The following is an 18,799-nucleotide window of genomic DNA, read 5'->3' as shown; positions in this document are numbered from 1 at the left end:
TTCTGATTTGCCTGGGATCCTACCGTGTAGCATCAGTGGCAGTGGTGGCATGTATTGACATCTCCACCCCCCCCCAAAAAATTAATTTTCCCCTGGGTGTCAGAATTTCTAATCATAGTTCTGCAAAAAACATTCATTCATTATAGCCTTGTGACCCTGGGCAAGTCACTTAACCCTGTTTGCCTTAGTTCCTCTTCTGTCAAATGAGCTAGAGAAAGAAATGGCAAACCACTCCAGTATCCTTGCCCAAAAAATGGTGCCATGAAAAGTAGGACGCAACTGAAACAGACAGAACAACAACAACAAAAAAGGACCATGCATGGTGTAGCATCTATTGATTTGTCTGCAGAAGATAAAGGTCATGTCTTTCCAAACAGAAAGTTTGGAAAGCCTCGGTATAGCCAAAGCTCAGTCCCTTAGCTCCTATATAGATTGTAGGGAAATGCTATGGAGAAAGATCAACATGTAACTACAGGGAAAAAGAGACTTGAGCCAAGTCATTTGAGGTTGGAGAAAAAAGCAGAAGAACAAAACAGCTCACCTGGCCTGCTACCCTCTCTTTTAAAATTGGATCTCCTGTCACTGCTAAATTATCGATCAATTAATTAACAAAAATTCATTAAGTACTACTTACTTCCTGACAGAGAGGTAGGTTGTTGGACTCAAGGGAACAAACACTGTGCTTTAGACCCTGAGTGAGATGCAGAGTTTAGGTAAGACACAGTCCCTGCCCACATAAAGCTTATAGTCTAGTGAGAGATGACACAAACACAGATTATCACTGTACTCAGTATTATGGAGTGCATTAGGGAGATAACAAAGTAAAATAATATGTTACATGTGGAAGAAACTCCTGACTGATCAGGATCAGGGATCAGGAGAAAGAGTTTGTGGGAGATAGCATTTGAGATGGGATTTAACAAAATTTTCTGAGTTTCAAATGAACTTTTTATCTCTTATTTTTTTATTTGCTTTTTGAAGGGCAATTGGGGTTAAGTGACTTGCCCAAAGCCAAATGGCTAGTATTTTTTTGTATTATGTGTCTGAGGTCACATTTGAACTCAGGAACTCCTGACTCGAGGGCCTGTGCTCTATTCACTGCGCCACCTAGCCGCCCCTTATCTCCATATCTTATGGAGGGTTCTACATGCTATAGGTACTTAATACATGTTTGTTGTATTTTTATTCCCATATTAGAATCAACTCCAGGACGGCCAGGTGGCTCAGTGAGTAAGAGCACCAGCTCCAGTGTAGGGATGACCTGGGGATCAAATCCAGGCTCAGATGCTTAGCACCACACCCAGAAATAACTGGCCTGTAACCTTGAGCAAGTTACTTAACCCCGATTGCTTAAAAAAAAGAAAAGAATCAACTCCAGGTAGGGGGGAAAGTAGGTGACTCCCTCTGGGACCAGAGAATACTATTGTCAGCCTGGCATGGACATTTTGTGGTTGTTGAGTCAACTTCAATCATGTCCAACTTTTCATGACCTCATTTGGGATTTTTTTTTTGGCAAGGATACTGGATTGGTTTGCCGTTTCCTTCTCCAGCTTATTTGACAGATGAGGAAACTGAGGCAAACAGGGTTAAGTGTCTTGCCCAGGGTCATATAGCATAAGTGTCTGAGGATGAATTTGAACTCATGAAAATGAGTCTTCCTGATTTAGGCCCTGTGCTCTATCCACCATACCATCTAGCTCTCCTGACATTGACCTAGATAGAAGAAATACTCTGTAGTTACCCAGCCCTGGACTTTGGCAATCGTATCCAAAAACAGAAACCCAGAAGTTGGAATCTCAGTATGAAATTGGTGCCATGTATTCTCAGAGAGTAGGCAGCTCAGAGTCACAAAAAAATAAACTATTTCCAAGGCCCTGAGTCTTTGAAGGGATGGGTATAATTCAAAGGTTGAAACCCTTTCTGCCTATCTTCTCATCTGGGACCTTCTTGTGTAGAGATCATTAGATCTGACTCAAATATGCAAAGGAAACCCCTAGCTTGGTCTTTGAGGGCAGCCCAAAGGTGGAGGGAGCCAGGGCTTCAGTCCTGAAGCCTTGATCTCTTATCAAGATGTTCTTATGAACTGCTAAAATGCTATGTGATATTTAAGGAGTCTTTTTGCCCCTATGTGCCCCAAATTCTTTCCTAGAGATGTCACTCACATTGAATGGTATTAAAAGATCTCAGTCATGGGGTCATTTTCTAGCAGTATTTAGCAGGCTGACTTGGAATTCTAATAGACCTATGTCTAGTGAGACTATATTAAATTTTCTCCATGGGGAAACTGAGTCATAGGATTTAGAGTTGGGAGGATCATCTTGTCCAACCTCCTCATTTCAGGAATGAGGAAACCCATGATCAAGATCATATATGTGCTAAGTAGTAGGACCCACATTTTCTAAGGGCCTCAGTTTCCTCATCTGTAAAATGAGGGATTAGATTAGAAGATCTCTCCACTCCTAAAACCACAACACTATAATTATACTAGCATTTAAGTAGAGCTTTATTAAAGGCTCTGTAAAATCCTTTACATGTATTATCTGATTTGGTCCTCACAACAGTCCTGTGAAATTGACATTACAGGTATTGACATGTCCAGTTTACCAATGAGGAAACAAAGTAAGGAGGTTGGACTAGTCATAAGTAAGGTGGAGAATAGGATAGTAAAATAAGAATTAATCAGGGTGTTACTAGAACTGTCCAGGAAAAATAGTGCTTTGATTGTAGTAATCAATATTTATTAACTAAAGTCCTCTGGCATTTAACACCCTCCATAATCAAGCCCCTTCCTGCCTTCGCTGTCCTCCTGGCTTTATCTCCAACAATCTCCCAGCTGTGGACATTTTTACTTGCTCTCCCCCATGCCTAGAGCTCTCTCCCTTCTCTTCTCCATCTCCTGGCTTCCCTCAAGTCTCAGCTAAAGGTCTACCTTCTGCAAGAAGTCTTTGTGATCCCCCTTAATAACAGTGCCTTCCCGCTGTGGACCACCTCCAATTTATACAGTATATAGCTTGTTTGTACACAGGACTGTCTCTTGCCCTTTGCATCCTTAATGCTTAGCACAGGGTCTGGAACATAGTAGGCGCTTAATAAATGCTTGTTGACTAAAAGAATTTTTAAAATAGACAACTCTGGAGAAAATGCATTTTCCACTATTTGTTGCAATGTAAGGAGTGAGGGTTTGTTGGGGATACTACAGATATGGAATGTTGTTACATATACTGATAGACATAGGTGTATTATTTTTGCTGAATTGCTTTTTTCTTTTAAAATTTTTGTTAAAATGAACAACTTGCTGGGTAAGGCAGGGTGGAGGGACATATTTGGAAGTTGCCAAGATGTAAACATTTTTAAATACACAATTTCTTGTTCAATTTTGTGTTCACCAAGCAGACTTCGGATTAGTGTTTTGGTTTCTTGAATGAACATACTCATTAAGAAGGAGTGCCCTTGGCAAATGCCCACCTTCCTCATAGGTACAGTTATCTTGCCAGGTGTATAGCTGTTAGCAGTTTAAGCATATCATAGTGAGAAGCTGTTCAGTGCCAGGAAAGAATACTGGACTTGGCACCTGAAGCCCTGATTTTATTCAAAATCATCGAACCAACTTTGTAATTTTGGACTAGTCACTTCACTGATGTGAGCCTTAGTTTTCTCCTCTGTAACATGGGTAATGATACTTTCCCTATTTGTCCTGCTGGATTCTTATGAGAAAAAAGTAAGGCATGAAAATGCTTTTTATCAATAATAAGATGTTTTAAACATGCAAACAAAGGGTTAAGTTGACATTCTGGTTAAATTAGCATCAGTCAGTGCCTTGTCAATCACTTTTGAGGAAACTAACCCAAGTTTCTGAACTTGAAGATGACCAGACCATACTGGAATGGTGGAGAGAGAGGAACAATTTCTTCTCAATATTCGTTTGAGGGTGGGAGGGGGAGGAGAAGGAGAAGGAGAAAGGCTGAAGTAGTCGGAAGCTACCAGGGGTGGGAAAGGACATATTCCATGAGTTTCCCATTGAAATTCATAAGACCTTTTCCTTAGGAAAAGGGGGAAGTTTTAGTCTTTCTATAGCTCAGACACTTTGTTAGTGAAATAGGCTTTTGTAAACTTGCCTGGGAATTTAATCACTCTTTATAACATTGTTTCTATAGGGAAGTTTATTTCTTCATATCTGTAGCACTTGGCTGTCCTTTATCCCACTAACTTTCCTTCCCGGCTGTCTTCCCTTTCACGCCCTTTGACCTCAATCAATCAACAAACATTTCTTGAGTTCCCGCTAGGTTGACTAGCTGAGCTAAATAGGGTGTCCCTAAAATCTTAGTACACTAAAAAAATTGGAAAAATTAAAACTGCACTAAGATTTTGGGGACATCCTATATACTCTGGTGGGGGACATAATGAAGAGTCAATAAGACATGGTCCTAATCTCCCATGTCCTTCAATTTATAGTTATCCCTTCCACATTGCCAAGGCACTCCCCTCAATCCAGAAAAATCCAAGTAAAATTTTTTGACCCTCCCTTTTTACCAGAGGAGTCTGAGTTTTTTTTTTTCTTTCATTTTTTGTGGGAAACCTTATTGTAATATTTGGGTTAAGCATTTGGTCATAGGCTCTGTGTCATCTGTGGCTTCTGAAAAACTCTCCCCAAATTGCTTTCATTTCTTATGCCCACCCTCAATATATCAAAACCGTGACGGGGAAAGATAGCTATAGTTGGGAGAGACAACATGATGAGGAACAGAAGATAGCTTAGCACAGTGGATAGGGATCTGGCCTCCAAGTTTGGAAAATCTGGGTTCATGATCTGCTGACTTGTATATACTATATATACTTGTGTGTGTGTGTGTATACATATACTTATGTATATATATAGTATATATTTTTATATATAGTATTTACTTGTGCATATATATAATACTTAGATATAGTATATGCTTGTGTATATATATTGTATGTATTTTGTGTGTATGTATATAGTATATACTTATGTGTATACATATACTTGTGTATATATATAGTATTTATGTATATTATAATATGTACTTGTGTGTATATGTATATATATATAGTATATACTTGTGTGTGTGTGTATACACTTGTATATATAAGATTTGTATATACTAACTGTTTGACTCTGGGTAAGTCACTTTAAGAACAGTTAATTGAATAGCTGGTATAACTGTATTGATGAGTTTCTTCACTGGAATTTCTCTCTTTTCACCAGTGAAATCACAGGTCTGATCCAACATAGATTTGAGAGTTAAACTGTGGGACTGACTAGGACAAGTGTGGTAGAGAGAGTATTGATCTCTGATGATGTAGACTTTCCTATATCTCAGCATCCTTGTCCATTAAAATGATGGAATTGGACGAGATAAAAGAGTCTTTACCCAGGGGCCCAAGAGTTTGGTTTGTAAACTATTTTGTTAACTGTATTTCAATAGAATCAGTTTCCTTTTTAAGTCTATGGATTTTATTTTATGCATTTTAACCCATTATTCTGGGAAGGTGCCCCTAGTCTTCACTGGACTGCCAAAAGTACCCATGACATACAAAAAAGTTTAAGAACCTTTGGATCAAAGAATCCCTTATTTGTTGTTTTTCAGTTGTGTCCAACTCTTTGTGACCCTGTTTGGGGTTTTCTTGGCAAAGATACTGCAGTGGTTTGCCATTTCCTTCTCCAGCTCATTTTATAGATGAGGGAACTGAGGTAAGTAGGGTTAAGTTGCCCGGGGTCACAAAGCTAGTGAGTATCTGAGGCCATATTTGAATTCAAGTCTTCCTGACTCCAGGCCCTGCACTCTATCCACTGTGCTACCTAGCTGCCTATGAAAAGAATCTCTTAGGGTCTGTGTCAGCAAGCACACTAGCATACCCAGGATGACTGCTAGCACAGGTTTTTTTATCTGCTTTTCTAAAGGAAAGCAACTCAAAAAGGGTTAACGATCTTACTTTAATCAAACCTGTGTGTGTGTGTGTGTATACATATATATATATAATTCACTTAGTTCAGGGGAAAAAGTCAGCACCCTGAACTTAAGAAAATACAAGCAGACAAAAAATACAGACAGAGAAAATTAGACAGTTCAACAGACCATCAGACAGGGCTTCTAGCTGTCTGACCATTCTATCCATACAGTGTTAGTTACCAGGGAGAGAAGCACCAACATCTGGGTTTTCAAAGGGGGGGGGGCTCAGCGCCTGCCTGGAGCCTCATCTGGCCAAATCACACAACTCTTCCCATAAGTGAGCCCCAAGGCAAAACCTCACTTCAGGGTATATATATAGCCCTCTCCTGGGTCAGAGGACCTCACTACAAAGTAACAAAAGGTGGAGGCCTTCCTAAAAATCAAGCCTTCCCTAAGCAAGTTTCTCTTGTTAGACTCCAAGTGAGGTTCATTAAGGGGCAGGGAAAATCTTCAAATTCCTTTACTATTACAGTGCCCCTTCCAACTGTAGCACTCAGTGAGTCTATAACTTCAAGTACTGTGGAAGTTCACAATGTATGCTTCTTGAGGCAGAGACTATTTTAACTTTTTTCCCATTTTCATTTCATTTGAACCGTGCTATGAACAAAGTAGGCACATGATAAATGTTTATTGAATTGAACCAAAACCAAGTATCATATGAAGACTAAAGATAACAAGTCATTATAGCCAGGTAGGATCCTGGAGAAGGTAACATTTAAGAGAAGGACATTCCAGACTGGTAGAGCAGAATAAGGAAGCATCTAGATGGCCCAGTAGACAGGGAGAGCACTGGGCCTGGAGTCAAGGAAATCTGAGTTTAAATCCAGCCTTACACACTTTCTAGTTGTGTGACCCTAGGCAAATCACTTAACCTGTGCTTGCCTTGATCTACCAGAGAAGGAAATGGCAACCAGCTCCTGAATCTTTGCCAAGAAGACTCCATGGACAGTATGGTCCACAGAGTCACAAAGAGTCAGCAATGACTAAAGAATAAGGCCAGAACAAACAAAAAGTACAGATACTTGAATGAGTAGGGCATTTTTGTGGTACTTGGTGAAGGCTGAATAAACCCACTCATTTTAATTCAGTATGTATTTATTAAGCACCCTGTATGTCCTAAACTCTGAACTAGGCACTTAGTATAATATTTGAAAACTAAATCCAAACAGTCCTTACTTTCAAAGAGTTTACATTCTACTGGAGTTAAGACAATGGGTGTACAGTAACATTAATATAAAATACTTAACAGGGCAATTGATGAGGAATGCATGATCCTTGCCTTTTTTCCCAAATGAATTTGGGTATCTACTTCTTGAGAGGGGAAATGATGAAATTCAAATAGAGTGGTCCTTGAAGCCCATTATCTCAAGTACCATCTAAAGTCACTTTAGGAGACAGTGAGACTAAAGTAGGCTGATCAATGAAACTAAGGTGGGGGAAGGGGGGCTCTCTACACACAACTAGGGTGAACAATGGAATAGTTAATACCAAAACTATGAACCTATTGTCATCTCCCCCACCCTTCCTTTGCCTATGTGTCTCTGTTCACCTCATCTCCCCACCCACAGGTTTTATTCTATAAGTATCCCTAGCCTCTCCTGGCTGAGGGGAGAGGGGGTTCCTTCTTCAGTGGGGCGGCATCCCTCTTACTCAGACATCTCCCTTACTCAGGTGTCTTCCTTAATCAAAGGGTGTCCCCCTTAAGCTCGGGTCTCCTTTAAGGACCCATCTCCTTTAAACCCTCTCTCCATTGGGGGGGGGCTGCCACCCCCCCATTTAAGCTGGAGTTTCCCTTAAGCTTTGTCTCCTTTAAGGGGCAGGGGACCCTGCTTGGTATATTGTGTTGTGGATTACCCTCAATAAAAGCCTTTACTGATTTGGAGACAGCCTGAGTGAATTCTTTTGAAACAACCGTGCACCCCAAACATTTTGGGGCACACACTGAACCTCATCAGTAATTACAGAGTAATTTTGTGGTGGGGAGAATCAAGCAAGATCTCTTGTAGGATGTTGCCTTGTTGGGGTTTGGGGTGCTAGGAATCCTGAAATGTAAGAGTATTGGCGGGGGAAGCCTGCCTTGGAAGAATTTGGCCACAAAAACCTTTCAGAGTAGTAAGGTTTTATTATAACACCAGCTAGGCAGGCGATATTCCCAAGAAATCTGCCTGATTTAATGAGGGGCTAAGATTGGTACTTTTATACAGAAAAAGACTAAGAAAATCTGGATGGGACGGAGGAGTGGCCAGTAGCCTGAGGTGAGCCAGGCACAGAAAAGGAAAGGCAGGGTTGGGGCAGAGGGCCACAACTAAAGGACAGTTGAAGGAATTATACTAAGATGAGCAGGATCCCTCAGTTGATCACCAGGGCCTGGGCAGTTTGGGAAAGTCTGTGGCCTTTTAGTGCTTCATCAGCCCCTTAACTGACCCCTGACTTTTGAAAAGCACTAACTAGAGACTCCAAGAGTCAGAGGTGAAGAGTTTTGCTGGTATACAGGTGGGAGAGCAGACGCAGGAACCATCAAGTAGGTCAGTGTCAGAAAAACAGGTTGAAGTCAAATTGTGAAAGACTTTGAAAGCCGTATAAAGGAGTCTATTTTATCATGAGGGCAATAAGAGAAACAAGGAAGCTTTTTGAGTTGGGAAATGATGTTCAAACCTGTGCTTGGGTTACCTCAATTTACCAGGGGTGTGGAAGGTGGATTGAAGAAGGGATTGGACACTGGGCGACTGATATAGGAGGCTATAGTACTAGTCCACTCCGAGATGATAAGGATCTGAAGGAAATAGGAGAAATGTTGAAGAGATAGAGTCAACAAGATTTGGCAACTAATTGAATATAAAAGGTAGAAAATTATTTCAAGATTGTGAACTTATAAAATAATTTTGTTGTTCAGTCATTCCAGTCATCTCCAAACTCTTAGTGACCCCTCAGACATTTATTAGCAGTGTGACTCTGGACAAGTCACTTAAACCCTGTTTGCCTCAGTTTCCTCATCTGTAAAATTAATTTGGAGAAGGAAATGGCAAACCACTCCAGTGTCTTTGCTAAGAAAACTCCAAATAGGGTCACTGAGAGTCAGACACAATTGAAATGACCAAACAACAAAAAAATTGTTATCATTGGGGGAAGAAAGTCAGAGGAGGCTGTTTGTAGCACTGATCAGAGCAGGAGATGCCTAGGACCTCTTCTTTCCTCTCTCCCCTCAACCCTGACCTCTCTGTATCCCTAGAAATCTGTACTTGTCTATTAAGTGACATTCATAACAGTAGTTCCCTACCTCAAAGTCTCATTATGGTACATGTCTCTCTGTTCTTCTCTGAATTGGTTTCTCAGAAGCCTAATGTTGGCAGCCAAGAGGATGACTTTTGTGGATCTGTTGAGGTTTAGAATTTAGGGGTGCTCAAGACCCCAAGATATCAACATGCCAGTTGAATGAATTTGACTCAAGTCTTCTCTCAGTCAAAGTAAAGCAAAGTTTATTAAAGATTCGCCTTAATGGGTAGACTCTTAAGGAACCTAAGTTTCTGTGACGCCTGTATTGGACAAGTGGGCCAGAATAATCTGACACAGAATAAGTCTGTGGTCTATTACTCTGGGCCCCATCATGGAGGAAAGATGGATCTTAAATACAGATTGTGGGAGGGATCTAAGGGTGGTCTAGAGAAGGAGTTTGGGGAGGGTCTTGAGGAGTCTAAGGAGGATCTTGATAGCACTAAGGTCAGACTCTAGTAATGAGATTAAGGGTGGGAAATAGCTGAAGGCTGCCTAGAGATGACAGACAATGGATCAGATCCATTTATAGTTGGGCCATTGCCTCTCTTTCCTTTGAAGCAGGTTTAGCCACTGACCTAGATTCCATCGCCCCCAAGATGCCAGCTTATTTCACTCTTTTCACACAACTGCCTCTTCCATGCTCCCATCCTACCTAGGAAACTGGGCTTTCCTCCTTTCACGAAGTTGAATAAGATGCCTGGGACAGGGGGTACCACCACTGTATATTTTAACCATGGAAGATGTCAATCTCTTCATTTCTTCTGAGAACTGATTAGAAAATCTTCCATGGACAAATCCTAAAAATATGGGAGAGTACCAGAGTCTGGGATTTACACCATAAGACCCAGGGGATAGTGTTTTCCTGAGTCACTTTTCATAATGAAGTGTTTTGGATCGACCTTTCTTTTCCTAGACTCTAGCCTAATTCTTCAAACCTCATGGAGTTTTATTGCCTGCATGAGACAATTGTTTCATTACTTGTGAGCGGAAGGGAAAATTGTCCTGAAACTATTATTGTTTCCAGGGGAGGCTCTGTGAGAGGAGGCTCATTACTTTGTGGCAAGCAGCCTGCTCATTAACAAAGGTCACCACTGCTAATGGAAGTTGCCAGTGTGTATGTACCCAACAAACCTCTGAGATTGGAGTTTAAATATAAAGGGAAGTTGTAGGTTTAATTTGTTTATTCATTCAGCAAATCCTTTTTGTGCTCCTTCCATTTGCAAGAATATATGTAAGGTATGGAGAGAAAGTTGAAAATATAATGTGAGATAATATGTCATCATCCTACCTGTTAGGAACTTCCTCTTTAGTGATAACAATTCACATTTTTAGAGCATTTAAAAATGTACAGGGTGCCACTCACCTAACTACATTTCATAATACAAAAAAAAAAATACATTTTTTATAGACTTGTTTTTTCCCAGGTGAGTACCAAGGCCAATCCTGAATAACCATAGTTTTTCTTGAGAAATCCCTGTAGTATTCTGGGTTTGCATGCAACTATCATGATGCCATCTATAAACAGGAGTTCACCATCTATAGGGAATGACAGTAATTATGATACTATATGGCTATGAATCATGGAACAACACAATCTCAGGAGAATGAAAAATATATACACCCTCAAGAGTCAATGGAAATCCCCGTGTGGGAAACAGGGACGACATATTCCCAACAATGACTCATCCATAAAGATAGTCACTATATAGATGACAGAAAATGAGGTCAGTCAAATGTAAGACTAAGGGTAGACAGAAGGGCAGAGTTTTGCCCTGGCCATTTGTAAAGTTCAAGACAACTCAAAGAATGGTCTCAAGAACACTGGGTAGGCAGATCTTCTAGAGAACAGTCATAGAAAGGACACAGACAAGAGTCACACAAAATGAGAAGGTGTGGATGGGGTTTGATCTATACCAGAGGTTCCAAAGTATGGCCCAGGGATCCCTGAGTACCCCCAAAACCCTTTCAGCTGTCCTGTGAAGTCATAAGTATTTCTTTTTATACTTTCAGTTTTATTGATGAGTTTTGTTTTTACATTAAACACATTTACAGATTCCTTCCACTTCTCCAGGTCTTCTATAACAAAGCAAAACAGTTAAGTAAAACTAATGATACAGTGACCCTGTCTGAAAGTTCATAACAACATTTCACATCTGTAGCACCCCCTATGTCTTTATTTTTTAAAAAATGGGGGCACCTGGGTGGTACATTGAATAGAGCACTGGCCTTGGAGTCAGAAGGACCCAAGTTCAAATCCAGCCTCAGACACTTAACACAAAACTAGTCGTGTGACCTTGGGCAAGTCACTTAACACCAATTGCCCTACCTTCCCTGCTCCAAAAAGCAAAAAATAATAATAATTAAGCAAAATAAATTCCCCCAATGACTTTCTGCCCACACACATATATGTGTGTGTGTATATATATATATATATATATATATATATATATATATATATATATATAAATGGTATGCATGTTTCATTTGTACCCTAAGCCATTTACCTCTTGGTAATGAATACCTTGTTTTATCCCCAGTCTTCCTAATATATATTAGTATTGGTATCAGTTTTAATAGAAACCCAGCTTAGTAGAAAGAACACTGGCTTTGAAGCCAGGATCACTTATATTCAAATCATACTTCCTAGCTGGGTGACCACAAGTCAGTCATTTTGTTTCTCTCAATTTCCTCATTTGTAAAATGGAAATAATACCTGTAGTTAATGCTTCTCACGGTTGTTGTAAAGCTAAAATGAGAAAACATATGTAAAGTGCTTTGTAAATTTCAAAGCATAATGTACATTACAGCTATTATTATTACAACTACAAATATATTTGTACTGGAAATTTTAGCTAGTTCTGCAGATACAAATATACAGGGTTTCCCAAAAGTCCCAAAAGACTTCGTGCAGTTTAGTATTAGTCCCAAATGATAAAGCTTTTGACTGCACTAAGACTTTTGTACACCTACATATGCATATAATGCATTGCATATGTACATGAGTGTTTATACTGTTAACCTCCAGAAAGACAAATGAATTAGGCTGTCTGAGTCCATATTTTTATTTCTCTCAGGTTGAGAGCATGCGTGCAGAGCTGTAGTCAAAGGCTGAGCCCATTTGCGGGTTGGGGTGCACAGTTTACATACCTTTTCAACAGGGAATATCACCCCATCATCATTTTACCTCCAGACAGAGGAAATATATCTTCTATCAGATCCCTCCCCCCCAACCATACTTGATCAATTCCAGCCTTGGGCTATCTAGACAGAAGAATCTGTCTCCACCCAAGTCAGTGTAGAACACAATGGAGTTCAGTACCTTTGATTAAACTACTCCTGAGTTTGGGTTGGGTTTTGACCTGGATTAGGAGACTCAATGAAATCTCATTACCAGTAATGTCCTGAAGAAGAAACTGAACTTTGGAAGAATAGGGGGGAAAGCTTTAAGTTTCTAAGATAATGATTACTAAAAAAAATCATTTTTCACAACTTATACCAATTTCTATACCCATACATACATAGCTGTGGTATATTTTGTGTCTGTCTCTACCACTTACTACTCTTGGGAACTCAGGCAAGTCACTTAACTGCTCAACCTGCTTCCTCCTCTGCAGAATGGGTCTCCTAGTACTAATGGGGAAAAGGCTCTGGCAAACCTCTAGAACTCTGATTGAATCTTCCCACTTGATAAGGCATTTGCCTGAGGCCATAAGCCTTTCATTATTGCCAGGCCCAAATCTCTGTTACTCTTAACCTAGGCTAGCCCTCCATAGTCTAGCTACTTCCCACCCTTGATCCTAACAAAATATCTATACCCAAATCTGTTACCCTTAAACTAGCCTGGCCCTCCATTGTCTGCCACCTCCAGATAGTCTTCAGCTGTTTCCCACCCTTAATCCCATTCCTGGAGTCTGACCTAAATCTGGTCCAAGATCCTCCTTAGACTCCTCCTCAAGACCCTCCCTAAAGTCCTCCTCTAGACCACCCTGTATAGATCTGTATAGAAGATCCCTCTTGCCTCTGTGAAGAGACTGAGGGTAATCTAGTACAGACACTCCCTGTGTCAGACCTGCTTGTCATCACAGATATTTAGACTCCTTAAGCGTCTACCCATCATGACAAATCTTTAATAAATTTTGTTTTACTTTGGCTGAGAGAAGACTTGAGTTGAATTCATTCAGCAGGACCCGGTGTGTTGGTATTTGGGGTCTCGCACCCCTAGATCCAAATCTCAACAGTACTTAACCTGCCTACCTTATGGGTTTGTTGTAAGGGTCAAATGAGCTTGACACGTGTGCAAAAATTCCTTTGCTCACAGGTAAAAGCATCCCAGCTCATAGGAGAAACTAAGGGGCGCTTCTTAGGACTTGTAGAGGAGGTCCTGAAGTTGTAAACAACATCAGCTCAGCCTTGTGCCCTGCCTTTCCATTTATCTCTGGCCTCCTGTGGAGTTTGAGGTTCAGATATGCATGTGGTTCCCACAGAGTCAAGCATGTGTCTCTGTGGTCAGAGAACCTATACCACACCATGTTAACACATTAGTATCATCCTTCTATCCAGGCAGATGAGGAAATCTGCCTTCACCAGCAGAGGCCAGAGGAGAAAGCCTATGATAGCCCTCCCTAGGCAGGCTTAGTAGAATTACAGTGACACAGAATCAAGCTCTACTAGTTCAGCCCCTACTTTTTACAGAGAAGACTTGAGAGGCCCCTAAAGGGTCCTGAGTTGTGTAATTTCTTAGGAAACCCAGGACTCAGGTCTGTCTAGTCTTAGAAAAGGTCTGTCTCTGGCTTCGAGATAATTCTCAATTCTCTCTCACTCTGATAAGTCTTCACAGAGGGTACAGAGTTTCCTGTTCCACTCAGACAGGAAAACAGCAGACCCAGAACCAGCACCTAGGTCTCTTGACTCTCAGCCCAGTGTTCTTCTCATTATTCAACACTGTTTCCACTGCTGTTGCCTCCCATAGTCTCTTCAGGAAACTGAAGATACATTTGGAGCAAGAGTGGAATCATATTCCCTGACATTGCTTTCTTTTGTTATAAAAGAAGAGTGCTCTCAGTCCTGACTAGGCAGCCTGGGCAAAAAGCTTGTGACAAGGTCAGGTCACTTGGCACAGATTCAGTTCCAATGGCATAAAAGTACAGGTTAGTCCCAGGCTTCGGGCAATGGCCCCCATGCCCTGTGGGGGAGTGAGTATCCCTGGGGCCAAGCTGGAACAAGATAAACATCAAGTCTTTCCTGGATGGGAGCACTTGTTTTTAAGTTTCTAAGGAAGTAAGGAAACTACTTATGTACCAAACAATGTTAATACAGTGATTAATCCAGCTTCTCTGGGAGGAGGCTGCTGTAATTAGAAAGGTGGCATCGTGGGAAAACATTCAGAAAATTTGGGTTTCAGCTCTGACAGGTCCTTACTCTGTGACTTTACACAAGTAACTTAATCTCTCTAAACCTCATTTTCCTTGTCTATAAAATGGGTGTAATAATCCCTACATTAGAAGGTTATTACTGGAATCAGAGATAATCTAGGTAAAACACTATTCAAAAACATAAGAACTAATTAATGGGACTTGGAGCTATTTATTAGAAGATAATCATAGCTCAAGGGGGCAGTTAGGTGGTGCAATGGATAGGGCACTGGGTCAGGAGTCAGGAATATCTGAGTTCAAACCCAGACTCCTCAGATACTTACTAGCTGTGTGACCCTAGGCAAGTCCCTTAACCCCTATTTGCCTCAGTTCCTCTTCTATAAAATGGAGACACATCAGAAAAAGGAAATGGCAAACTATTCCAGTATTTTTGCCCAGAAAACTCCATGTACTATGTTCATGGGATTATAAAATGTCAGGCACTACCAAATCACTGGAAGAGTAACAATAAAGATAGTCATTGCTACAGAAAAACATTGAGAACTAAGGAGTGATATTTCTAATCCTTTTTTTTTTTTTAATTTATCACCAATTCCCCCTTAGGATGTCTACCTTTGCAATGATCACTTTCTTTTGTCCCTTCAGTCCTATTCCAGATATTGGACAAGGAGAGAAAGAAGAGAAGACAGATGAGGAAGATGAAGAAGAGGAAGCAGACACTGAGTCCCTTTGGTCAGCTGCCCTGAAGAATCGCCTTCCCCGAGGAATTAGTGTTCTCGAGAAGCTTATTGCTACCTGCCCAGTCTGGCTGCAGCTGGACATGGACCAGGACAAGGCAGCTCAAATCCTGCAAGGCGAAACAACTGGGGTGAGTTGGGATTCATGATTGATACTAATCATCTGTGTTCTGTTCTGGGTGTCACATTTTAGCAAGGATATTGACACACTAGAGCATTGCCAAAGGAGTATTGACCTGGATGGGAAAGGAGTGATGAGAAAATGGGGGCCGTGAGAACAGCCAATACTTTCTGGGAGTTTGGCTACAAAAGGGAGGAGAAATATAGAATGATAGCGTGAGGAGAGGGTGAAGTCAAGCAAAGGTTTTGTGTTTTTTATTATCTCTAGGGGCACCTAGGTAGCACAGTGGATAGAGCATAAGCCCTGGAGTCAGGAGGAGTCACTTCACCCCCATAGGTAGTAGTAGTAATAGCAGCAGTAGCAGTGAAACTGGTAATTTGGAAAAATAAGACTATAGAAATGAAGCTGGTTCTTTGGAAAGAATAAAAAAATTAAATAATCCTTTCATAACTTGGAATAAAATAAAGAGGGCAAAAAACGAAATCTACAAAATAGCAAATAAACAAGGTGAAATTACAGCAATAACAAAGACTAGGGGGGAAAAAAAGAATATAACTGACCTGAGCAGGTTTATATATGAAAATAAAGAGCTAAAAATAGAAAGGGGAAGGGGAGAAGAGGGAGGCAGAGACAGAGAAAAAGAGAAAGACAGAGACAAAGAGAGGGAGGGAAGGAGAGAAAGAAAAATTATCAATGGGACAATCTTCTGGAGGGGATGAGCTCAAGGCTCTAAGTAGAGAAGTTGACTCAGTTTGGAAAATAAAATCAGAGGTTTCTGCCCAATTGCCTGAGCTAGGGCATTGCCTGCTAATCCTCCCCACTCATGAAGATCGGGGTAAAATTAGTCCTTTCATCCTGGGCATGAAAAAGCAGCACAGAGTTTTCCAAAATGATGGGTTTTGAAGCAGAAGAAGTTCATTTCCCAAGTTCTTCTTGGGAAACATTGGGGAGCATTAGGGGGAAGTGTGCAAGGAACATTCTGCAGATCTGTCCAAGAATAGCCCTCCGTAAGTATCTGTAGGAATATGAGATCTGTGCCTTGGGAAGGAGAAGGACTGGGAGCACATTATTGTAATGTGGCCTGGAAAAACCACACCCCTCTGGCTCCTACTGGGGAAGGAAGTCAATGCAGCTGGAATAATAGCAATCACAATAACAACTCACATGTCTATAGTACTTTAAGGTTTGCAAACTACTTTCCTTATAATGTTGAACTATCCTCATTTTACATAATGAAGAAACTGAGGTTTAGGCCAATATGATAATCATATTAATAACAGCTTGCATTTATGTAATGCCTTAGGGTTTAGAGAGCACTTTACAAATATTAATTCATTTTATCTTCAAAATAAGACTGGGAAGTAGAGGATGTTATTCCCATTTTACAAGTGAGGAAACTGAGGAAGACAGGTTAAGCAGCTTACCCAGGGTCACAGAGCTAATAAGTGCCTGAGGCAGGACTTGTGAGCTCAGGTCTCCCTGCCTCCAGGGACTCTATCCACTGTGCCTCCTAGCTGCCTGCTAAATGTTAGAGCCCACATATGAAACCAGGTATTCTAAGACCAGCAAACAGCTCCTTCCATCTTTTATCCAAAGATGGTAAGATTATTATTAAATAAAAAGTTAGTTATTATAGTTTATAAAACACTATTCATTATCTCATTTGAGCTATTTACTAAGGTGAGTACTATAGAAATTATCATTATCATTTCATCGTTCAGTCATTTTTCAGCCTTGTCCAACTCCTTGTGACCCTATTTGGGGTTTTCTTGGCAGAGATACTGGACTGGTTTGCCATTTCCTTCTTCAGCTCATTTTACAGATGAGGAAACTGAGGCAAACAGTTAATTGTCCAGAGTAACACAGCTAGTAAGCGTCTGAGGTCAAATTTGAATTCAGGTCTTCCTTACTCCAGGCCTAGTGCCAATCCACTGTGCCACCACAGAACTGTCCTATCATCTTCAAGTTGTAAGTATAGATTAAATAATTCATTCAGCTATAAGCATGAGAGACAGGATTTGAACTCAGGTCTTCCCGACACAAAATCTAATGGTCTATCCCCTTGGTTTCCTCACACGTACTGACAAGAAACCAGAAGGATTGTCTCTCCTTTTCACATTCTCTCTGACAGCAGAAGTGTTGGCCACAGCAAAGACAGCATCAGTTGGAATTATAGAAATTCATTCATTCAAAAAATAGTTTATTAAACACCTACAATGTGCTAGGTACCATAAAAAACACAAAAATTAGTAGGGAGGGAATATTCATTTATATAGCACCTACTCTGTGCCAGGCACTGTGCAAATATTATCTCATTTGATCCTCACAACAATCCTGGGAAGCAGGTACTGTGCTTATCTCCATTTTGCAGTTGAAGAAACTGAGACAAAGCAGGTTAAGTGACTTACCCAGGGTTACACAGCTAGTAAAGTGTGTGATGCTAGATTTGAATTTACATCTTCCTGATTCCAAACCCAGCGCTCTATCCATTGTGCCACTTAGTAAGACACAAACTGCTGCCCAAAAGGAGCTTATAATCAAGTTGGGAAAATTAAGCATATAATAAGAATGACTCCTAATTCCATAGTGCAACCCTGTGGGGTAAGTAGCATAAGTATTACCTGGAGTTTTCAGGTGAGAAAACTGGTGCTCACAGAGACCAAATCACTTACTGTAGTACCAACACAATGTTCACTGCGCCAGTGGTGATTGTAAATATGCTGGCATGGTTCTCAATTGCAAAATATAACAGACTTTCCATATAGAAGACAGAAGCAAAACATTTACTCAGACACCAGAAAAGTGAATCCCCAGATCAGAAAGTCAAATCCATCAAAGAAGTTAATACACCATAACACCACAAAGAGTCATACCATCCTTTAGCCTTCCCACAAACAAATACTCACAAGCCTAGCTGTCTCCCTAGGTACCATGTTTCCCCGATAATAAGACACTGTCTTATTATATTTTTTTTGGACAGAAAAACACCAGAGGGCTTATTTTCAGGGGAGGGCTTATTTTAATGAACATTGACAGCAATTTTAATAAACAGGTAAATGTGAACAAAAAAAATGTACCTTTATTCAATCAGCAAATCACTGGGGAAGAACAGGATGATGCTCTCACTGCTGCAGCTCTGATTGGATGCAGCTCGGAGCGCAGCGTGCATTTCAAGGGGGGGGGAACGGTGCATACAGAGGGTACCGTAATGTAGCGTGTAGCGCAGGGGATCACCTTCACTACAGTAGCAATCTCAATAGGGCTTATTTTCGGGGGAGGGCTTATTTTAGAGGAATCTTACACAGTAAGGGGAGGGCTTATTTT

The 18,799-nt window shown here is 40.7% G+C and overlaps 1 protein-coding gene across 2 annotated transcripts in view; it reads left to right on the top strand.

The window, feature by feature from the left end:
- Positions 1 to 18,799, top strand: part of RIN3 (Ras and Rab interactor 3) — a 168,241-nt gene that overhangs the window by 39,603 nt on the left and 109,839 nt on the right. For both annotated transcript variants that reach the window (XM_069086047.1, XM_069086046.1), the window contains one exon: positions 15,263 to 15,485. In XM_069086047.1, coding sequence (XP_068942148.1) covers positions 15,438 to 15,485 — 48 coding nt within the window. In that variant the 5' untranslated portion in view covers positions 15,263 to 15,437. The remainder of the gene's footprint in view (positions 1 to 15,262; positions 15,486 to 18,799) is intronic.

The sequence above is a fragment of the Petaurus breviceps genome, unplaced genomic scaffold (assembly GCF_028583685.1).
Source record: "Petaurus breviceps papuanus isolate PSGF00001 unplaced genomic scaffold, PetGlider_PUasm1.0 177, whole genome shotgun sequence".
Lineage (NCBI taxonomy): Eukaryota > Metazoa > Chordata > Mammalia > Diprotodontia > Petauridae > Petaurus > Petaurus breviceps.
Note: the sequence above shows the minus strand (reverse complement) of the source record. Positions and strands in the feature narration are given on the sequence as shown.